The following is a 21,448-nucleotide window of genomic DNA, read 5'->3' as shown; positions in this document are numbered from 1 at the left end:
GTATAACTGGTTTCAAACAAGAATTAATCAGTTCATGGCGGACAGGTCCATCAATGGCTATTAGCCAAGATGGCCAGGGATGCAACCCCATACCCTGGGTCTCCCTAAACCTCTGACTGGCAGAAGCCAGGAGGGGAAGACAAGGAGTGGATCACTCCAGAATTGGCCTGTTCTGTGCACTCCCCCTGAAGCTCTTTACTGGTTGCTCTTGGAGACAGGATACTGGGCTAGATGGACCGTTGGTCTGACCTAGTGTGGCAGCTCTTCTGAAAATCCCCAGCTTTTCCCTATTCCTGGCAGCTGTTAACAGTCCTGGAATAGAAAATGGGGGTGGTTAATAATTAGACGATTGTGACTTTGACTTTTTTGAACAGGTACAACTCAAATGCTGTTTGCAGTGTTGTTGTAGCCATGTCGGTACCAGGATATTAGAGAGACAAGGTAGGGGAGGGATTGTCTTTTAGTGGACCAACTTGTGTTGGTGAAAGAGACAAGCTTTCGGAGCCACACAGAGCTCCTTTTCAGGTCTGGGAAAGGTCCTGAGAGTGTCACAGCTCTGTGTAGCTCGAAAGCTTGTCTCTTTCACCACACAACTTGGTCCAATAAAAGACATTCCCTCCCCTTAACTCAAATGATGACCTTTCCCATTTTTGCCATGATAAGCAACTGGCATTAATTAGGGTTCAATAATGATCCATCGTGGGGAGGCCCAGTCATTGAGCCTGGCGCTTGGGAGACATGTCATTATTACACCATAACATATGAGACGTTGGCATGTGCCAGCTAGGCTCCATCTTGCAACACCCACTGACCTAAGCAGCAGGTGAGGGGCCCACAGCACTCCTGGCAGCACGGCCCAGATCCTCAAAGATATTTAGGTGCCTAACTCCCATGGGAGGCTCTGGGCCCACATCTTTGTTGCATGATCACACTGCACGAGGGATAAGACAGATGGGTCTCTGTCCTCTTCTAAACACTGTTTCTCTCTCTCTCTTTCCATTTTTGTCTTCATTCTCCACTGTGCCCTGTCTGTCCATTCCACCTCCTGGCTTGCCCTTCTGCCTCCATCTTCACCCACGTTCCATGTATTAAAGAACAAATGTCAGGGGCTGGTTTTTGACTTTGTGACAAAGCAAGCTTTTGACATCATCATCATGGTCCTGATTTGTCTTAACATGGTGACCATGATGGTTGAAACAGACGACCAAAGCCCAACCAAAATCAACGTCCTCTACATCATCAACATGATTTTCATCGTCATCTTCACGGGCGAGTGCTTGCTCAAAATGTTCGCCTTGCGCTATTACTACTTCACCATTGGCTGGAACATCTTCGACTTTGTGGTGGTCATCCTCTCCATCGGAGGTAAGCACCGGACGCCAGCTGCATTTCCATTGACTCAGGCAAGCCTCCAAGTGGGTTCTGTAGCAATCAAGATAGAGAAGAAATGCCTAGATGGGAAATATGGGTTTGGTGGCACCCCCTACCTGGGAGACCCATGGCCCTGCCTTGGAGCCCTAGCTCTGCCACTGTTACTGTGCCTGCTAGAGTGGTGGTAGGTGTGGACACTCTCTATGAGCCACTTCGAGAAACCCACCACCATTCCTCTTTGGACAGACTGGGCCTCCCTGAGCACTGTTCAGATGGGCAGAAGTCCACCCCATAGGAGGGAGGACACATCTCCACCCTGCCTCCCTCCCCAGATAGAGGACTCAATGTGGGGGGACCCTACCAACATCAGTCACCCCAGAAGAGGTGGGCGGGTGGCAGGGCCCCCAAAGCAGTAGGTTTCAGAGTTAACAGCCCATAGGGATGCGTGGGACATTTCAACCCTTTTAGAGCAACTGTCTCAGGCTGTCTGCAGACTCAGATAGCTGTTGCTGCATTGTCATGCTCAGTGCATGTTTTCAAGACTTTCTTCACAACCAGGAGAGCTAGAAACATGATTATTTATATATATTAAAGCTGAGATTCACATGACTCCAGGTGCAGGGGCCCACTATGCTTATGCCTTAACCTGGTCCTGTAGGGTTACCATCCGTCCGGGTTTCCCCGGACATGTCCGGCTTTTTCAGCCTTAAATGGCCGTCGGGGGGGGATTTCTAATGAAGTAGAAATGTCCGGGATTTCCCCTCCTGCGAAGTGCGGCGCGGCTGATTGGATGCCTGGCCTGATTGAAAGCCGCTCGCAGCCACTAGGGCCTCTAGCAGCCAGAGTCCCTCCCCCTCCCTCGCTCCCTCCTTCCCCACAGAGCAGCGTGGAAGTGTTTGAGTCCACGTGGAGCTCGCATTTCTCCCTCTGCCGGGTGAGTGGGGGGAGCAGGGCAGGCGGGGGTGTGTGTAGAGGCTGCAGGGCGGGGGGGTGCAGAGGCTGCAGGGCGAGTGTGGAGCAGGGGGCACAGAGGCTGCAGGGGCGGGGGGGTGCAGAGGCTGCAGGGCGAGTGGGGAGCAGGGGGCACAGAGGCTGCAGGGGCGGGGGGGTGCAGAGGCTGCAGGGCGAGTGGGGTGCAGGGGGCACAGAGGCTGCAGGGGTGGGGGGGTGCAGAGGCTGCAGGGTGAGGAGGAGCAGGGCAGGCAAGGGCATAGAGGCTGCAGGGCAAGTGGGGAGCAGGGAAGCACTTAGCATCCCCCAACCAAGATCAGAGCGGGAGGGAGGAGGGGGAAATGCGGGGTGCTCAGAGGAGGGGGCAGAGTTGGGGCAGGGACTTTGGGGAAGGGGTTGGAATGGGGGCGGAGAAGGGGTGGGGTTGGGGTGGGGCTGGGGGCAGGGCCGGGGGCGGGAACGGGGCCCCGTGGAGTGTTCTCTTTTTTAAATGTTTGAATATGGTAACCCTAGGTCCTGCTTCCCAGGTGCTCCCCCTAAAAAACTCCTTCCTGTGTGCTCACTAAAACCTTCCCTGAGCGCGCACCCTAAAGTGCTTCCTGCAAATCCTACCCCACGTTCTCACCGCAAGCAACTCCCTGGGTTCCATGCATAAAGGGATCCTACATGGGCAGACCTCCCCTTCTCCAAGGGGCTAAGGTCTGTCTGCAACCCCAGGCACCTCGCAGAGGGCTCCCTTGCTCCCCTCTTTCAGCCTTCAGGAGGAACTGTGTGGCACACCCCTCTAGCATGGACTGGAGTGCAGCAAGGGCTCAGGGGGGCTCGTTGTTTCTGGGAGGGCGTCTCATTAGCGACGAGTTGGCTACATTTTAATCTTTGCATGTGCGCTACAAGGCTGTTTTAGATAAACTCATACATTCAAAATAATAAGGGCTGCCTGTTCCCACGGTATCCTCAGAACATCCTTGGGGTGCAGGGCAATACCCCCCGTTACAGACAGGCAGATGAAGCCAAGATCACACAGGACGTCTGTGGCACAGCTGGGATTCGAAGCCAGAATGCGACTGCCCTAACTGCCACACTATCTTTGCTCACCAGCCTCTCCCTGTTCTCCCTGTGTGGAAGAATAGGGGCTAAAGCATGATTGTCACCTTTAGCAAGAGAGAAGTACCGGGGGCAACAGAAAAGAGCAAGGGTTAGACTGAGCAGTAAGCAAAACCTTTCAACCATGAAACACACCAGGCAATGGGGCAAGTTGCAATGGGACATGGTGGATTCTTAGATGGTGGCTGGATGGCAAATCGCAGGGAACATAGGATTGTGCAGCAGCACTGGGTAGGGAACTTTCCTGAGGCCTTTTCCAGCCCATGTGAGTTTATGGTCCTCTGCTAAGCACCCTTGCCTTCACATGCATTCACCTCCTCAGCTCTCCAGCACAGAGGGTGCATATAGACCCAGAGCAGGTTACCCATTGCTTCACTACTTCAGCTCATGGAGCGAGACACGCTTACCTTCTTTTCACCCCTTTTCAGGTATCGTCCTTTCCGACATCATAGAGAAGTACTTTGTGTCCCCCACCCTCTTCAGGGTGATCAGGCTGGCAAGAATTGGGCGTGTTCTGCGGCTGATCCGAGGAGCAAAAGGAATCCGGACTCTCTTGTTTGCTTTAATGATGTCTCTCCCTGCTTTGTTCAATATCGGCCTCCTGCTGTTCTTGGTGATGTTCATCTACTCCATCTTCGGGATGTCCAACTTTGCCTATGTCAAGAAGGAGTCTGGGATCGACGACATCTTCAATTTCGAGACGTTTGGAAACAGCATCATCTGTTTGTTTCAGATCACGACGTCTGCCGGGTGGGATGGTCTCCTCAACCCTATCCTGAACAGTGGCCCACCGGACTGCGACCCTAACTTGGAGAATCCCGGAAGTTCGGTAAAAGGAGACTGTGGCAACCCGTCTATTGGCATCTGCTTTTTCTGCACCTACATCATCATCTCCTTTCTGATCGTTGTGAACATGTACATCGCCATCATCCTGGAGAACTTCAATGTGGCTACAGAGGAGAGCAGCGAACCGCTCTGTGAAGATGACTTCGAAATGTTCTATGAAACGTGGGAGAAGTTTGATCCAGATGCCACCCAGTTTATCACGTACAGCGTGTTGTCGGATTTTGTAGACACCCTGCAAGAGCCACTCAAGATTGCCAAACCAAACAAGATTAAATTAATCACCATGGATTTACCGATGGTTGTCGGAGATAAAATCCACTGTCTGGATATTCTCTTTGCGCTGACTAAAGAAGTGCTGGGTGACTCAGGGGAAATGGACGGCTTGAAAGCCACAATGGAGGAGAAATTCATGGCTGCCAACCCATCCAAGGTTTCCTATGAACCCATCACTACGACTTTGAAAAGGAAGCACGAAGAAGTCTGTGCCATAAAAATCCAAAGAGCCTTCCGAAGGTATTTACTAAAGCGGTCGATGAAACAGGCATCTTATCTGTACAGGCATAGTCAAGAGGAGGGCATCTTTGCAGAGGGAGCACCAGAAAAAGAAGGACTAATTGTAGACAAAATGAACAAGATTTATGGGAACGGTGATACACACCTGGAAATGGCCTCAGGCCTGGCTCTTGCAGCGCCAGTTGCAAGCCCAGAGACTCGAGCTGCTCCTAGTGAGGCGAAAAAACGGGATGGGGAGCGAGAGGTGAAAGAGTCATTAGTATAACAGAAAGCACTTTTCATCTTCCTATCCTGCAAAGACTCCATTTGTATCTCTTCTGCAAGAACGCTCCCATATCCCTCTCTGTAGACAGCTAACGCCATAGTACCGTATTTCAGACCCATCTCAACTTTTTAACCAGAACCTCATATTCATCACAGGTTTTATAATTCACCGCGACTTGCGGCATTGAGTATTTTTCTTCTGAGGTAAATGTGAAATCTCTCTATTGCTGGTGAAAGAGAAGCACTGTACGTTTGAAAACGATAGAACCATGGTAGCGATGTGTTTCAGAAGTTAACGACTGGGTATGGCTCTCCTTTTATTTTCAAAATTATTTCTTAATATTATTTCACACTTGAGGTATTTGCCCCATTATTGTTCCTGAAGTGCAATGAATTCGAGGAGAGAGATGAGCCAAGTGAAATAATATTAAAAATAATTGCAGAAATGACAAGGTTTTGTGAACAAAAATCTCCAATGTCTTAAAAGTAGCACCTTTCTTTTGAATAGGCGTTAAGGATTTTTGTTATATACAGTAAAAGTGCAATTATGTCTTAAAGATTTGTTTGCATAGTAAAAAAAATCTGCAGCTCTATTCTCAGGGTGAAATGCCAGCTTTTAACACTCATCTCCACCAGAAAGCATTCAGCTCTGAACAGTAGGAATGTCAACTAGTTATTTCCATGCTGCTTTTCTGGGTTCCCATTTAGTCTAGGAACTAGATTATGTGAAAGGAAAATAGCTACCAAAATATGGTGTATGGGGACTAGTTCCCAAATATTCCCACTTCTCTCTACAGAAATACCTCTAGTCCAGCTTCACCAAATCTTAACTAATGCACATCTCCTGGAGCAGGAAATCTTTGTTCTCATCAGGTCACGGGCTGCCATGTGGAGCCAGATCAGGTGATAAAACAGTTTGGTTGCACTGGAATATTTATAATGAATTGCTTGATCAGGTACATTTACAGAATTGCTATCTACTCGTGGAAAACCTTGTGCTTTCTTGGTGATCAATACTTTCCTCCCACCTTATGAATTAACAGTCCTCCGGGAGGACAGTATATATCAGGGCAAAACATATGTGCAAAGTCTAAAATAGTAAAGCAAAAAGTCACCTTAGAAATACTGTTTCCCTTTTCTAAATCTTATTGCCAACTCCTCCTCCCATACACAGTGACCTCTGACTGGGCGGGGAGACTTTTCTATCACGTCTCTTTAGTGTGGAGTTGGACTTTCTGCTGTGGAAACAGATGGGGTAGAGTTTCAAAACAGGCCTTCCTATCTGATTAGTTTTGACTCCGAAGCCTTTGTCTTGATCGGTCTGTGGATTCGCTCAGAGCCGCACCATCTGGTGTCGAGCTGTGAACTAGAGCAGCAGTCGCGCTGTGTAACGTAAGCTGTAACCAGCTCAGCTTTGGCTAATGGCTAATGCTCTTCTGTTCGCTCTGTTCAGATGAAGTGTCAGAGGTGCCAAAGGGTCACTGAGCATCACCAGTGGCCATCACGAAGGGTCCCGGGTCTAGCCAGCCCTGGGCAGCTGGGCCCCTCTCTTGAGATTTGTTTTCCAGACTCCTGTGGAAGTGGGGGCCTGATCTTGCAGCCCCAGCTCAGGCCAAGCTCCTAGCGACTCCCTGGCAGGCAGTGAGCATGGGGGCAGCATGGCACACTCAGCACGGGTCTCGCTGTATTCCCCTGCTACCACAAAACACGCCCCAGCCCGTGCTTAGCTTTAAGCCTGGGAGTCGCTCAGTGGGTTTCAATGGGACCGCTCGCAGGCTCAAGGTTACGCACGCGTTGGGCTGGAGCTGTATCACTTGAACTTGCCCTTACTGAAGCCAATGGCAAAAGCTTCCATTGGTGCAGGCTCCAGCCATGACTCCTGCCCTTCCCTCCCCGCTGGCGTGGGCGCGCACAGCCTGAGAGCAAAGGGAATGGTGCTGCTGCAGAGGGTGGAAGGCGGTGGAGAGCCAGCCCCTCCGGAGCACCAGGCTGGGTGGATTGGGGGAGGCAGGGACATAACCTGAAGATTCACTGAGCACAAGGGCCCTGCACACAGGTCCCCTGCACAGGGCCGTGCGGCTGCTGGTGCGTCCATTCCAATGGCTGTAGCAGCTGTAGAGTGAGTCTGCCGGGGCATCATGGCATGGAACGAGGCAGGACTGCGTCCCCAGGCAGAAGCTGGAAGCCCCTCTGGAGGCAGGCAGGGATTTGGCCCTGCATGATTTCTGTGCTGATAGAACTGTTCTTCCTTCCCGTCGGGTGGATGTTGTGAGTGCGATTCAGGAACCAAGCAAGGGGAAATCCCGGCCTGTGGGAGCCAATCAGTGTTTTGCCACTGACTTAACTAGGGCTGCAATTCCACCCAGAGTATGCAGCAACTAGGCTGGGAGCCAGCTGCCCACAACAGAGACCTGCTGTTAACGAACAGGCATTGTTCTTCTGCCCGGCCTTGTCTGGGTTATTGTCCCCAATAACTTTCCCAAGGGCTTGTCCCGATTTCTCCTAATGCAGGGTTCTGCGCAGGAGCCGCAGGGCTGTGTAATTTTTGGTGGTGCCCAGAACGGTCCAAATCCCATCCCCCCGCCTCCCCCCCATGTCTAAGGCTCTGGGAGGGAGTTTGGGTGCGGGCTCTGGGCTGGGGCAGAGGGTTGGAATGCAGGAGAGGGTGAGGGGGGCAGCGTTTACCTTGGGCAGCTCCCGAAAAGGACCCGCACATCCCTCTGGCAGCGGCTCCTAGATGGGGGGACAGGGGTCTCCATGAGTCACTGCCCGCAGGCACCGCCCCCACAGCTCCCATTGGCTGCAGTTCCAATGGCAGAGTCAGCGCTTGGGGCGGGGGTGGCGCGTGGAGACACCCCTCCCCCCAGGGGCTGCAGGGACGTGCCGGCTGCTTCCGGGAGTGGCGCGCCGTGTGGAGCGAGGGCGGGCAGGAAGCCGCTTTAGCCCCGCTGCACTGCCCTTTTAAATCGCCTGGGGGCGGCAGGTGGGGCTGGGAGATGCTCCAGGGGAAGGCATGCAGGGGCAGCAGGCGGGCATAGGGGAGAGACCCAGTCCCAAACATTGGGGGAGCTGGGTCCCCGTGCTCTGAATATTCCTGGAGCACGGGCATCACGGACCCATATAACTTGCTGCCCCTGGTCCTGCAGGCTCTTCCTCTGAGTGTACTTGCCTCAGACCAGCAGCAGACGGTTAGGGTTCAAATCCTCTTGGGGGCTGGGGTGGCAGGGTGAGCATCTTTGCTGCAGACAACAAAGTTTTCCGCTCATCAGCAGCACTCTGTGATGTCAGCATGCTCAGGGCGCTGGGGCTATTCACTGCTTGAGAGGATGGGTTCCAGTGTGTTTACCTGTGAACGTCCGTCCGGGGAGAAAGGGGGTGCGGTCCCGGCCACCAAGCCTGGTTTACAGCCGCTGTTGCTTGTACATACGTGTTGGGCAGGGGTGGAAGAATACCAAGGAGTTTCAGTCAATGAGCTAGAGCAATTTCTCTTTGTATATTTCTTAAAATAAAAACTGGAAATGCTCAATCCTGTTTAGAAACATGTCTGATTTGTGTTACATCAGCTGCCAACATTCCCATTAACCCCTTGGGGTCCAATCCACCACACATCACTTGCTGGCCTGCTAACCCGAGCTGGCCTCCCCCATCCCCCTGAGCTACTTAGCTTGGATACTTGGAGCATTAGCAGAGTGTTTTAATTTGCCAGGTCCGTTTAAAAGAGAAAGGGTTTGGGGAGGGCAGGGGAACTAGAGAAGTAGCTTCATTCTTCAGGGCTTGGAACTAGCAGAACAGCTCAGCCCCTGCATGGCTAATGCTTGAGCTCCGGTTGCGGTAGCTCCTCGCCTCCCCTCAGCCAGCCCCTGGCTCAGCACAGCCCAGTGCACAGCTGCAGAGTCCCTAACGCAGGCCAGAGCACAGGGCTCAGTGTGTCTACATGGCACACTAAGCCCAGGACTGACTCAGGTTTGAGCCCAAGTCCCCACTTCTGTCCACACACAAATCAGTCTGACTTGGGTCAGCCAGCTCCTGGGCCCTTGCTGGGGTAGGAGAGGTCAGAGCCCAAGTCCTGCTGTGACTCAGGTCCAAGCCCTGTCATTGTGCAGTGTGGATGCAGCTGGAGCCGCAGACCCTACGCAGCAGTGCACTGTGCAATGTGAACGCATCAGCACACAGATGTGAGACCTGCGACTGTAAACCCAGGTTTGCAATGCAGTATGGATGCGCAAGCCCAGGTCCCGCAGCCCTGGGCTCCCATGCAGTGTAGTCATATCCTGTGGTTCTAGGGTGAGGCAGCGGCAAAGCACCTGGAAGGAGCAGGGGAGAGGGTGTCTGGCCAACTAAACCCCAATCATCTGGCGGAGTCGCTCTGTTCCAGTGCAGCGTAGCAGCCCTACAAGCCATTTAGCTTCCCTGTTGCAAAGGAGTGTTCAAATCTTGGCAGATTTTGGGCTCTCCACAATCAGGTCTCTGTGGGTCTGTCCACACTACAGTTAGACATCTGGGGCTGGCCCATACCCCCTGACAGGCGCGCAGGGCTCAGGCTAAGGGGTCAGGCTGGGCCCCTCACAGGGTCCTAGAGCCCAGGCTCCAAGTCGAGCCTGAACATTCACACAGCAGTTAAACAGCCCCTTGGCCAACCCGCACAAGCCCATGTCAGCTGGCACGGGCCAGCCACAGGTATCTAACTGCAGTGGAGACAGACCCATCAAGGCCCTGTAAGGCGTGTTCCAGGGCTACCTTGCATCTGGTGATTACAGCTCAAAGGCCAACAGGGTCATATTGGGTGCCACCATGGGGGTGGGGGGAGGTGTAGCACTGAACGTGCGAAGGAACCTGGCCCCAATTGTGGGTGCTGAGCCTTGCCTGGGAGCTTCTGAAAATCTGTCCCCTCCCCCTGCCCCTTCACTCTCTCTTGCTCACCGCCTCCCTCCCTCTTGTTTCCTTTAAAATAAATAGTGAGAACTTTAAGCTGCTAACAGAGGACTCCCGACCCTGGGGTTTAACCCTTGGCTTCCCCGCCGCCTCCTTGTGCGACCGGGGTGAAAGAAACAAGATTCATGACTCTTACCGAGCAGCTTCCTAGAGAGGAATTGCAAACTAGACGAAGCAAACATAACAGCAATGCTGCAGGTGCATACACACCGCACAGGTTTATTTATAGCAATGCACGGAGGCTCCAGAGGGCGCGCGTGCACACACACACACACACACTCTCGCTCTCTCTCTGCCTGGGTGTATTTACAGCAATGCACGCAGGCCCCGGAGGGTGCACATGCATGTGTGCACACCCACCCACTGCACGGGTGTATTTATAGCAATGGACACTAGCCCCAGAAAGTGCACACCATGTGCACGCGCGCGCACACACACACACTGCATGGGCTTATCTCATTTCAATTTTCATTCTTGGCTAAGCTCTGCCCTTCTAAGGGAAAGAAGTGCTGCTGGTTTAAGAACCATGTGTCATGCCCATGCCCAGGGGTTAGCCCAGGGCACCAGCGAGGCTGTGGGAGGGAGCTGGGGGGAGTGCACACAGCTGGGGGGTGATGTTTCAGGCATGGGGCACGCAGCAAAGGCAAGGATGGTACGGGCTACTCCTAAGCCAACCCCTCCCAGATCTGTACATTGGGGCGCTCAGTACAGGGGTCACTGGGGAGGTTCTCGGCCTCTGCTGTGCAGGAAGGCGACGTGCCGATCCGATGGACCCTTCTGGCCTTAGACTCAATGGCTATACAGATCCCCATGGTAACTGCTGACCCCCACCCTCGGGTGCCAAAATCCTCCTAGCTCTCCCACATGTACCAAGTAACAAAGACCCTAATCCCTCCCCCCACAGCCATCCAGACCCTCGGACTCCCCCAGAAATTCACTCCTGAGCCTCCATCTCCTAGAGCCCAGCAGCCAAGTCCTTCTCTGCCCCGTCCAGCTCCTCGCAGCCCCCCACGTCTCCCACAGCGAGCAGCCCAGACGTCTCCCACCCACTGAATCTTCATCAGATGCTCGTTTGGGCAGTTCCGTGGGGAGTCCTGCAGCTGGGTCAGGGCAGAGCTAGGGTTGCCAACGTGGTAATATTTAAAAACTGGACACTACAGTAGGAGTGCTGGAACCTCCCCTGCCTTGCCCCTTCCCCTGAGGTCCTTCCTTAGAGGTTTTTAAGGTCAGGCTTGACAAAGCCCTGGCTGGGATGATTTAGTTGGGGTTGGTCCTGCTCTGAGCAGGGGGTTGGACTAGATGACCTCCTGAGGTCCCTTCCAACCCTGATATTCTATGATTCCCACTCCTACCCCGCCTACTCCCCCAAAACCCCTCCCCTGCCCTGCCTCTTCCCCTAAGGCCCCATCCCGATCCACTTCTCTTCTCCCCCACCCCCGTCACTCGCTGCTTTTCTCCTCCCACCCACCCCGCCTGGGTCAGGAGGGGCTCACCTGCGGAGCCAAGGCTGGGAGCTGCAGCCACCCGACGCAGGTAGAAGGCAGCCCCGGCTGAGTAGGGGCTGAAGCAGGTGATGACCCAGTGCCTCCCCCGCCTGAAGTAATCGGACTTTGGGTGTCCAGTCAGTAGATCTGACTGGACGCTTCGGGTCCCCTGTTTGACTGGACTGTCTGGTCAAAAACCGGGAACCTGACACCCTAGGAAGAACAAGTGTCTCTATGGTCCAGTTCAACCATGTTGGGCCGGAAAGGGTCAGTGTGATGGGGGCACTGGGGGTATTTCTGCTGGAAATGGAGCAGGAGTAGGCCGAACCGACTTCACATGGGGTGGGACTCTCTTCCCATAATGCCACTGGCAGGGCTGACCAGGGAGCCTCCTGATAAACAGATCCTGGTGAATTGTTTTCTTCTTTCAGTAGCACAGCATGTCCCCTGTGGCATCCAAGTTCAGAACAGAAGGTTCTGGAGCAAACCATGTGGTGGAGTGGGGGATACGGCCTTTGCCTTCTCTCTGTGTCGCACTAGAGCTGCCAAAAGGACACAAGTGAAACCCAGCTCCATAATGAATAGGAATGGCCCAGCAAAGGACACATCTGCATACACTGCCTGGAGTACAGAGACCTAACACTGTTCCTGTCCACTGAAGACACAAACACACAGTAAACAGCTGGGAGAACCCCAGGCTTGCTCATTACCTGGCTGCTATTTAAATGGGTTAGGAAGGTCCAAACAACAAGGGAAAACCCTCAAAAAGTGCTCTAAGAATAAAAGCTTTTCTACAGAAGCTGTGATCTCCCTAGGCAAGTTACCAGCATTCTCTGTTTGGTTGCACAGACTGATTATAATAATCCAGAAACACCTGGGAGCACTGCACTGGTTGGCGAGGCAATGTGCACCGTCTATTATTTTTGTCATGGTGTCTCCTCCGCCCCAGACCATGCGCTTGTTCAATTTTATCTCTTGGATTGGACGCTCTTTGGAGCAGGAATTGTCACTGGTTCTATGTTTGCCCAGTGCAATGGAGCCCAAAACCAGTTGGTCTCTAGGAACTAGCATTATATGAATGCTAAATAATGTAAGCCCTGTGGCCAGAAACTCTGGACAGGAAAGAGCTCACTACTCCCTCTACTGGTGAACAAGGAAAAGTGCTGCCATAGAGAACTTCATTTGCATAAACTACCTACCCACAATTCCTCTACTGACACTCAAGGAGTCACCATAACTACACTTGAACTTGGAGGTTGGGGGGTAGTGGGCTCCAAACTAAAACCTCTGAAAAAGAAGTTTTTTTTGTATTTTAATGAGAAGTGTATTATTGAGAACTCAGAAAACATCTTAAAAGTCATAAGTGCTTTTTGGTTTGACTTCTGTGGGGACTTCACTGTGAGAAAAAAAAGTAAGCTAAAAATTTTATTATGAGAGATGATACAATAAACAGTAGTATAGTTACCTAGAACTAGCATCTTAATAAGACTGAGCTACAAAGATATATTAGGTGATGATGTCTTCAGATAAGAAGCCTCCTTAGGAATGAAGATAGATCTACATGTGGACACTGCTATTTCCTGATCCTAAGTGTGAGTGGTGCAGTGGGTGGGTGAAGTGGTGCACTTAAAAGACAGTCAGCTGGGGGATATTCTCATCAGCAGGTGGGAAGGAAGTTAGACAGACTACTGCTCAAGTTACTGGAAAGGGGGAGGGTATTTACTGAATGAGGGATGCAACCTAGTGACAGAGGATGTGGAAAAAGCTAATATACTCAATACTTTTTTTGCCTCTGTCTTCACGAACAAGGTCAGCTCCCAGACTGCTGCACTGGGCAGCACAGTATGGGGAGGAGGTGACCAGCCCTCTGTGGAGAAAGAAGTGGTTCGGGACTATTTAGAAAAGCTGGACGAGCACAAGTCCATGGGGCCGGATGCGCTGCATCCAAGGGTGCTAAAGGAGTTGGCATGTGATTGCAGAGCCATTGGCCATTATCTTTGAAAACTCATGGCAATCAGGGGAGGTCCCAGATAACAGGAAAAAGGCTAATGTAGTGCCCATCTTTAAAAAAGGGAAGAAGGAGGATCCGGAGAACTACAGGCCAGTCAGCCTCACCTCAGTCCCTGGAAAAGTCATGGAGCAGGTCCCCAAGGAATCAATTCTGAAACACTTAGAGGAGAGGAAAGTGATCAGGAACAGTCAGCATGGATTCACCAAGGGCAAGTCATGCCTAACTAACCTAATTGCCTTCTATGACGAGATAACTGTCTCTGTGGATGATGGGAAAGCACTGGATGTGTTATTTCTTGACTTTAGCAAAGCTTTTGATACGGTCTCCCACAGTATTCTTGCCATCAAGTTAAAGAAGTATGGACTGGATGAATGGACTATAAGGTGGATAGAAAGCTGCCTAGATCATCTGGCTCAACGGGTAGTGATCAATGGCTCCGTGTCTAGTTGGCAGCCGGTATCAAGCGGAGTGCCCCAAGGGTCGGTCCTGGGGCCAGTTTTGTTTAATATCTTCATTAATGATCTGGAGGATGGCGTGGACTGCACCCTCAGCAAGTTTGCAGATAACACTAAACTGGGAGGAGTGGTAGATATGCTGGAGGGGTAGGGATAGGATACAGAGGGACCTAGACAAATTAGAGGATTGGCCAAAAGAAATCTGATGAGGTTCAACAAGGACAAGTTCAGAGACCTGCACTTAGGATGGAAGAATCCCATGCACTGCTACAGACTAGGGACCAAATGGCTAGGCAGCAGTTCTGCAGAAAAGGACCTAGGGGTTACAGTGGATGGGAAGCTGAATATGAGTCAACAGTGTGCCCTTGTTGCCAAGAAGGCTAACGGCATTTTGGGCTGTATAAGTAGGGGCATTGCCAGCAGATCAAGGGACATGATCATTCCCCTCTATTCGATATTGGTGAGGCCTTATCTGGAGTACTGTGTCCAGTTTTGGGCCCCACACTACAAGAAGGATGTGGAAAAATTGGAAGGAGTCCAGCGGAGGGCAACAAAAATGATTAGGGGGCTGGAGCACATGACTTATGAGGAAAGGCTGAGGGAACTGGGATTGTTTAGTCTGCAGAAGAGAAGAATGAGGGGGGATTTGATAGCTGCTTTCAACTACATGAAAGGGGGTTCCAAAGAGGATGGATTTCGACTGTTCTCAGTGGTACCAGATGACAGAACAAGGAGTAATGGTCTCAAGTTGCAGTGGGGGAGGTTTACGTTGGATATTAGGAAAAACTTTTTCACTAGGAGGGTGGTGAAGCACTGGAATGGGTTACCTAGGGAGGTGGTGGAATCCCCTTCCTTAGCGTTTTTTAAGGTCAGGCTTGACAAAGTCCTGGCTGGGATGATTTAGTTGGGATTTGGTCCTGCTTTGAGCAGGGGGTTGGACTAGATACCTCCTGAGGTCCCTTCCAACCCTGATATTCTATGATTCTATTTCACTCTTTTTTAGCACGCATGTTCTGTTGCTCTGTTTTCCCAAGTTCATGACTGTTCCCTTTCCCCTGGTCCAGATTTCCTTGTCTCCCCACAGTCCCAGAGAACTTGCAAGTGAGGAAATTCTGCCTATCTAGAGTACTCATGGAGAGTCTGTTTAATTTCCCCAGGTTTTTGAGTGGGGCTGGTTTAGTTATTTGTCCAGAGAGACCAGAGCACTATTGAACCCGGCTGAGTGCTGCCATCCCCCCCAAGGCAGGATGTTATCTGATAAAAAGAAAGAAGCATTTCAGGGTTATTTCCAGAGACCTCTCTTTCATTTCTATCGAGCCATATTCGGCTCACCTCTGAAGTGCTCCGGGCCTTTCCCAGAAGGTTCTGGTGGATTAGAGACAGATGGACTCAGCAGGATAACAGAGATTCCTGCTTGTATTTCACACCCACACGCAGTGGCGCGGCACAGCGGACACCCATCCGAGATGGCGCATGGCTACAGCTGGTCGGAGGTTTTCCCGTGGAACATTCTTCCCTTGGAAAATATCAATTCACCAGCCTCCAAGCATTCTGTGGGAATGTGTGGATTCCCATGAAATGTCAGTGGAAAGCAGGCAGCTTTCCTGCCAGCTCAGTCATCTCCCCAACTCCTTGGCAGCCTGCCTGGTGGGCTTCCAGGCTCCCGGCAGCCTGCCCGATCTGGGGCTCTCAGGGCTTCCAGTCTCCGCAGTTCCTGGGGCAGCTGGCTCCCTGTGCAGCCCCAGCTCCCAGCTGATCGGTGGTTTACTAGGCGGGATGCTGCAACGCCAGGTGGGACTGGAAATTTTTGAACTCCAGCATCGGCCCCCCTTGGCCATTGGGGCATCACATTTTTATATGAGCCTTGTTTAAATATTGCCCTTGCACTGCAACTGAATGCTGGTGCTGCCATAACCCACCCCCACCGGGGCACTCTGCCCGGGGGCTGTATAGAGAGGTTGAGAGGCTTCAATCCTTCAGTCACCACATGTAACACCACACCCCTGGGGGGCTGTCGGCAGCAAGCAGAGGACGTGGGGCCTCGAGCCTCCATTGCCTGAGTTAAAAGCCCCACTCTGTTAGCTAAAGCCGCAGCAGGCTCCTCAAGACCTGAATGCCCCAGTTACCACTACAGGGGCCAGAGCCCCACATGGAGTGGGCACGGGTCACACACTGCTCTGGCCTACTCAGATGACCCAACAGCAACTAGCACAAACACCAAATGACCCCTCCAGCTGCTGCAGAAAACGACACGTTACAGTGCACACTGGGGGGGATCTGACCGCCAGCACCTTTGGCGGCAGTGGGGAAGAGAGCCTTAAATTCTGGGATTGCCCTGCCCCCTGCATTCCACCAGCACCGCATCAATGCAGGGAAAGCCTGTGGCATTGGGGTGGGGAGAGGGGTGGAGCTGTGCCTTTAAGGGCTGAGCTTCCCAGACAGAGGGTCTGGCCGGGGTGCTGGGAAGCTCTTGTTGTTATGCACAGCCAATTGGAACTGGACCTGGACCCAGAACAAAGCAGACCTCAGGCAAGCACTGAGCAATCACTGCACACCACAGGGCAAAGGCGGGGGGGCACCAGACCTGGGGGGTGCTGGGGGTGCAGCAGTGCTCCCTGGCTTGAAGCAATAACAGCAGCCAAATGCCCGATTTCCATCCCAGCCAGCACTGGTGGGTTTGGTCGGGGCTTTCCGCACTCCCCGGCAAAGGCCAGGCAGAAGTGCCACGAGTCTGTCTGAAACATGCGAAGCTGGCGAGGGAAGTGCCTGCCCCGTGCTGTGGGAGGTGACTCACTGAATCCAGACTCCTGCTGTTGCTTGCAGGAGATCTGTCACTTACACCTTTGTCGGTGTGCAAGGGTATGTCCGCACTGAAGCGGGAAGGCGTCCGTCCCAGCTGGAGGAGACATATCCACGCTAGCTCTGATCAAGGTGGCATCTAAACACAGACGTGTAGCATAGCGGCGGGAGGGGCTGGCCACCCTGAGTCCCAGAGGGGCCCTCCTGCCGCTCCCACCACCATGGATACACTGCAGTTGTTAGTGCATTAGCATGATCAAAACTAGCGTGGGCTGGGCTCCTTGAGTTGGAAATTACACCTCCAACTCGGGTGTAGCGCGACCCGAAGGGAGACCAATTTGCATTCCCCTGCTCCTGCTGCCACATCTCTGCCTCTGGCCCGGGGCGGGGAAGATGCACTCAGCTGCGTAGCCACGGCCCACAGCTGAGTCTGTGCTAAACCAAGCCCCTGGGGCAGTCCCGGCACGGCCTGATTTACATCGACAGGAAAATCCCGTCTTGCTTCGCTAAAGCATTGTCATTTTTAGCACTAAAGACGAAGCCAGTTGGAGAGTTCGCCGCATTTCTGCAGCCGCAGCGCAAGGCCGGGGCGTTGATGTTTTCCTGCCATTTTACCTCAGAAATGGCTTCCCTTTGCAAGAGTCTGGCAGCTCTCCGCACGCAGCTCTGCCTGTTAGTCCTGATCTCAGGTAGGGTTTTCACAGGTTCTTTAATCTTACCGGGGCTATCAGCTGGCGCAGTCGGCATTAACTCTTTATGGGAATTAGTCCTAAATGTGGATTCTGCCAACAGAGTATTGAAATCTCTCCCATTGCACCTGGTCCTGGGTTGGAACGCTAAAGAACTTCACCCAGAAACGGGATCTCAGCTGTCACTCACTTGTTTCTAAGCTGTTTAACCCAAACGCCTTTCATCTTTCAAATCATTTCAGCATCCGTTTGCACACAGCAAACGTTTCCCGGGAAGGCAGGACCTGGATTTCACAGCATATGCAGCAAGGCAGGAACTCTGGCCTCAGGGCTGCCCAACATGGTGGGACCCCAGGGAAAGTAATCACTAGCCTAGGTAATGCCCTTGGCGTGGCCAGGCTCTGCTTGGTTTCAGCCCTTTGCTCACTAAGGCGTGTTGGGCTCTGCAGTTCTAACCCACGAAACAACCACCCAGCAGAGAGAAGGCTGGTGCCATGGTTTAGATCCCTGGCTTAGGATGTGTGAGACCCTGCTTCCATTCCCTGCTGTGCTACAGGCATCCTGCATGTCCTTGGCCAAGTTATGTCCTGTCTCTGTGTGTTCTGAACAAGGGCTTTGGAGCCCTGGCCTGCTTCCCAGGGTGGAGGCTAGAGCCACCGAAGCTTGGGGGATATTCAGATGCTGCAGTGATGGGAGCCAGGTAAGAGAAGTGAGACCCTGCCGAGTGTTTCTTGGGAACCTTGCTAAGTAGACAATGTAACATCTCCCTTGTTCATATCGCCGGAGCCCCTCCAGGGCTGTGCTGGTTAAAGGGAAATGCTGGGCAGCTACAACTTGCTGGCCAATGTGACTGGTGAATTGAGCTCTTGCTGGTAGAAAACTGGAGTAGCAGTGCCTGAGCACTGGGCAGCTGTTGCTTAAATTAACTGGAAGCCCCTCTCTTCCCACGGAAGGAGGAGATGACAGGTGGTTCGGGAACATTAATACACAGAGGCGTCCGCTCGTACAAACTTTCACAAACAAGGTGAACAGCAGGGGCACAGCTATAGAGTGTCAACATTCACTTTCTATGATTAAACCATTACTCTGAATTGTTATTACCACAGCCCGAATGGGCGAGGGGCTGGCAGACAACCACAGAGTAAAGCTACATGTCAGGTTGCACCTGACCACCCAGATCAATTTTCATAGAAATAGCAAAGGAGTGAGCTGTGCACTGGAGCGAGTCAGTAAACAGGACAGCGCTTCCTGCCCATCTGCCCCACTGGGGAAGTGGTGCAGCCGCTGCAGGGTGTCAGGGGAGATGCTGGGTTGGGGCTGGCTAGCTCAGGTTGCGGGGCAGAGGTGCCTGGCTAGGGAGGAGAGTTGTGGGCTACTTTGGGAGTTGCTGATGTAGGGGCACAAATGCTGCTTAGAGTCTAAGGGTGTGTCTACACAGTGATAAAAACCCATGGCTCCGAGTCCAGGGCAGTTGTAGGCTAGGACTGTGGGGCTAAAAATAGCAGTTTAGACATTCCGACTCGGGCTGGAGCCCAAACTCCTACGCTGCATTTTCTAACCCCACAGCCAGAGCCCCATGAGCCCGAGTCAGCTGACCTGGGCCAGCCGCAGCCGTGCTCTGGGTCTTTTATCGCAGTGTAGCCGTACCCTGCGTTCCAGTCCCAGGCCAGCCCCTCTTGGGGGACACAGCCATGTTAATGATTTATTTACACAGTTCCCGCCAGGGCATTAGCACTTTGCACACCCCATAGAGAGACTTGGCCTGGGCCCCAAAGAACCGAGTCTGTACTTCCAAGTCAATTAAGCTAAACCAAATTCAGGCCACTTTCATTCTGAATAAGAGTGTTCACACAGGGATTAAATATGGTTTAACTAATTCACTGTAGAAATTAATTTGGATTAACTCTGTGAGTGGCCCCATGTAGGGTGTGAGGTGAGGGTCACAGCAGGGAGACCAGGCACTTCCTGCCCTATGGGCTCCATTTATCTTGACAAGTCTGTTAAAGTTGCTTTTTGTAATGCTGGGGCCGGACTCTAGAGCAGCTAGTGAGTTGGGGTGCTTAGCTGGGCTCACGTGTTAATGGCTTTCTCCTCACTGAGGTATAGCTCAGTGGTTTGAGCATTGGCCTGCTAAACCCAGGGTTGTGAGTTCAATCCTTAAGGGGGCCACTTAGGGATCTAGGGCAAAATCAGTACTTGGTGAAGGCAGGGGGTTGGACTCAATGACCTTTCAACAAGGTCCCTTCCAGTTCTAGGAGATGGGATATCTCCATTAAAACAAAAACAAAACCCCCCTGGGGGAAAGGGCTCTCGGCCCTGGTCTACAGCTGGGGAACCAAGGCCCAGACAGACTCAGTGCCTTGCCCAAGTTCACACAGTCTGTAGCAGCGCAGGAGATGGCCCCCAGTCTCCAAAGTCCCAGGCTAGTGGCTAAACCACCCCGCTAAGCGGCCTGTTTCAACCTCAGCACGGTGCAGTCCTGAGTTCACTCAAGCCCCAGGCTTGGCTAGCACTCTAACCACTGGCCCAGCCTGCCTCCCGCCCTGAGTCTCAGCTGTGTGACAGAGGACTGGAGCAGCCCACCCCAGCTGCAGTGTGTGCTCACAGGAGTTAGACAGTTAATGCTCAGGGCACCTGCTGAAGGACTGTCCCAGTGAGTCAGTACTGGAGCCCACCTGACCCTCAGCCCCAGACACGTCCCCCAGCCCACGCTGCCTGCTGCTGCGGAGGAAGGTTAGAGCCAGAATGTCTGGGAGAGTCAGACCCTGGCTCCCATAGCCCCTTGAGCCTCCAAATGCCAGTGACTTGTATGGGCCCTGCTGAGCCTGGGTTTATCTGGCAGTGGAGGCTGCTTGCTGAGTGTTTCCAGAGAGACCTTTCTGTACTACACCAGCTCTGAGCTGCTTTTTCTGTTCTTCTCCTGTCTTTCAGGTGAGATCTCAGCCTCAAGAAACACCACCCTGCAGAGGTCAGGTCAGTACCGCTGTATAATACTGTTACAGTGAATCCCCTCCTTTGTGATGCTTGTGTTTTGCCTAGTGCATCTCTCAGGTGCCTCCTCCCCCACTGAAAATACAGCAAGATTAAGAGAAAATGAGTGTCCCAGTGAAAATTCTCTAAAGCTGAAACTCAGCTGGTGGCTCCAACCTCTAGTCCCCAGCTGCAGCCACCTGGTAGACCCTGAGGGCCAGATCTTCCATTGGAGTGCTGAGGGTCTGACCCCCAGAGCTTAGGGACTGGAGAGATTTGTTATTGGCTGGATCTCTTTTACTCTGTTCTGCAACAGAGTAATGACATTGCTGCAGGCTGGTGCTGCAAACTCCAGGACAGAAAAGCAGCCAATCAAATAGAATTAGTAAGGATAAAAGTGATTTTAAAATACCACAAATGACTGCTACAACACTACAGGAAAACCATACATTTTGAGAGGATGAGTTAGCTGAGGTTCCTAGTTACTGCCTGTCTCTTTCCCATTATGGTAAATTACCTATTTCATTCTTAAATATATTTAATGCTTAAGCTGTTGCAAAAACTTATAACCCAAACCACTACCCATTTCTCTATTAACAATTTATAATCAATATGCTCCTTTTCGAATAGCCCTAATATAGGGTTACCATATTTTGAACCTCCAAAAGGAGGACACTCCACGGGGCCCCGGCCCCGCCCCCGCCCCGCCCACACACCCCCTGCCCCAACTCCACCCCTTCCCCAAAGTCCCCACCCCAACTCCGCCCCCTCCCCTGCTTCCCGCGAACATTTGATTCGCGGGAAGCCTGAAGCAGGTAAAGCGGGTGTGGGGGGAGGAGGGGAGGCCCAGTCTGGCCCCCCCGGCATCTCCAGCCTGGGTCGGCTCGGGCCCTGGGGTGCCGGCCCCGGGCCCGGCCCCCGGCCGAGCACCCTGGCCCGCCCAGCACTGCCGGTCCCCGGCCCGCTCAGCACCCCCCGGCCCCCGGCCGAGCACCCCCGGCCCGCTCAGCACCCCCCGGCCCCGCCGGCCCCCGGCCCCCGACACCGCCGGCCCCCAGC

At 52.8% G+C, this 21,448-nt stretch overlaps 2 protein-coding genes across 2 annotated transcripts in view; both read left to right on the top strand.

Moving 5' to 3' along the window:
• SCN4A (sodium voltage-gated channel alpha subunit 4) overlaps positions 1–7,527 on the top strand; it is a 104,067-nt gene extending 96,540 nt beyond the window's left edge. Inside the window, exons 21-22 of the mRNA XM_034756257.1 lie at positions 1,095–1,365; positions 3,855–7,527. Of these exons, the coding sequence (XP_034612148.1) occupies positions 1,095–1,365; positions 3,855–5,050 (1,467 nt within the window). The 3' untranslated portion in view covers positions 5,051–7,527. The remainder of the gene's footprint in view (positions 1–1,094; positions 1,366–3,854) is intronic.
• Positions 7,528–17,240: 9,713 nt separating this feature from the next.
• Positions 17,241–21,448, top strand: part of CD79B (CD79b molecule) — a 16,216-nt gene continuing 12,008 nt past the window's right edge. The window contains exons 1-2 of the mRNA XM_034756243.1: positions 17,241–17,419; positions 20,351–20,392. Of these exons, the coding sequence (XP_034612134.1) occupies positions 17,326–17,419; positions 20,351–20,392 (136 nt within the window). The 5' untranslated portion in view covers positions 17,241–17,325. The remainder of the gene's footprint in view (positions 17,420–20,350; positions 20,393–21,448) is intronic.

This window comes from Trachemys scripta, chromosome 23 (assembly GCF_013100865.1).
Source record: "Trachemys scripta elegans isolate TJP31775 chromosome 23, CAS_Tse_1.0, whole genome shotgun sequence".
In the NCBI taxonomy this organism is placed as follows: domain Eukaryota; kingdom Metazoa; phylum Chordata; order Testudines; family Emydidae; genus Trachemys; species Trachemys scripta.
The sequence above is the reverse complement of the archived record's forward strand: the minus strand, read 5'-3'. Positions and strand labels throughout refer to the sequence as shown.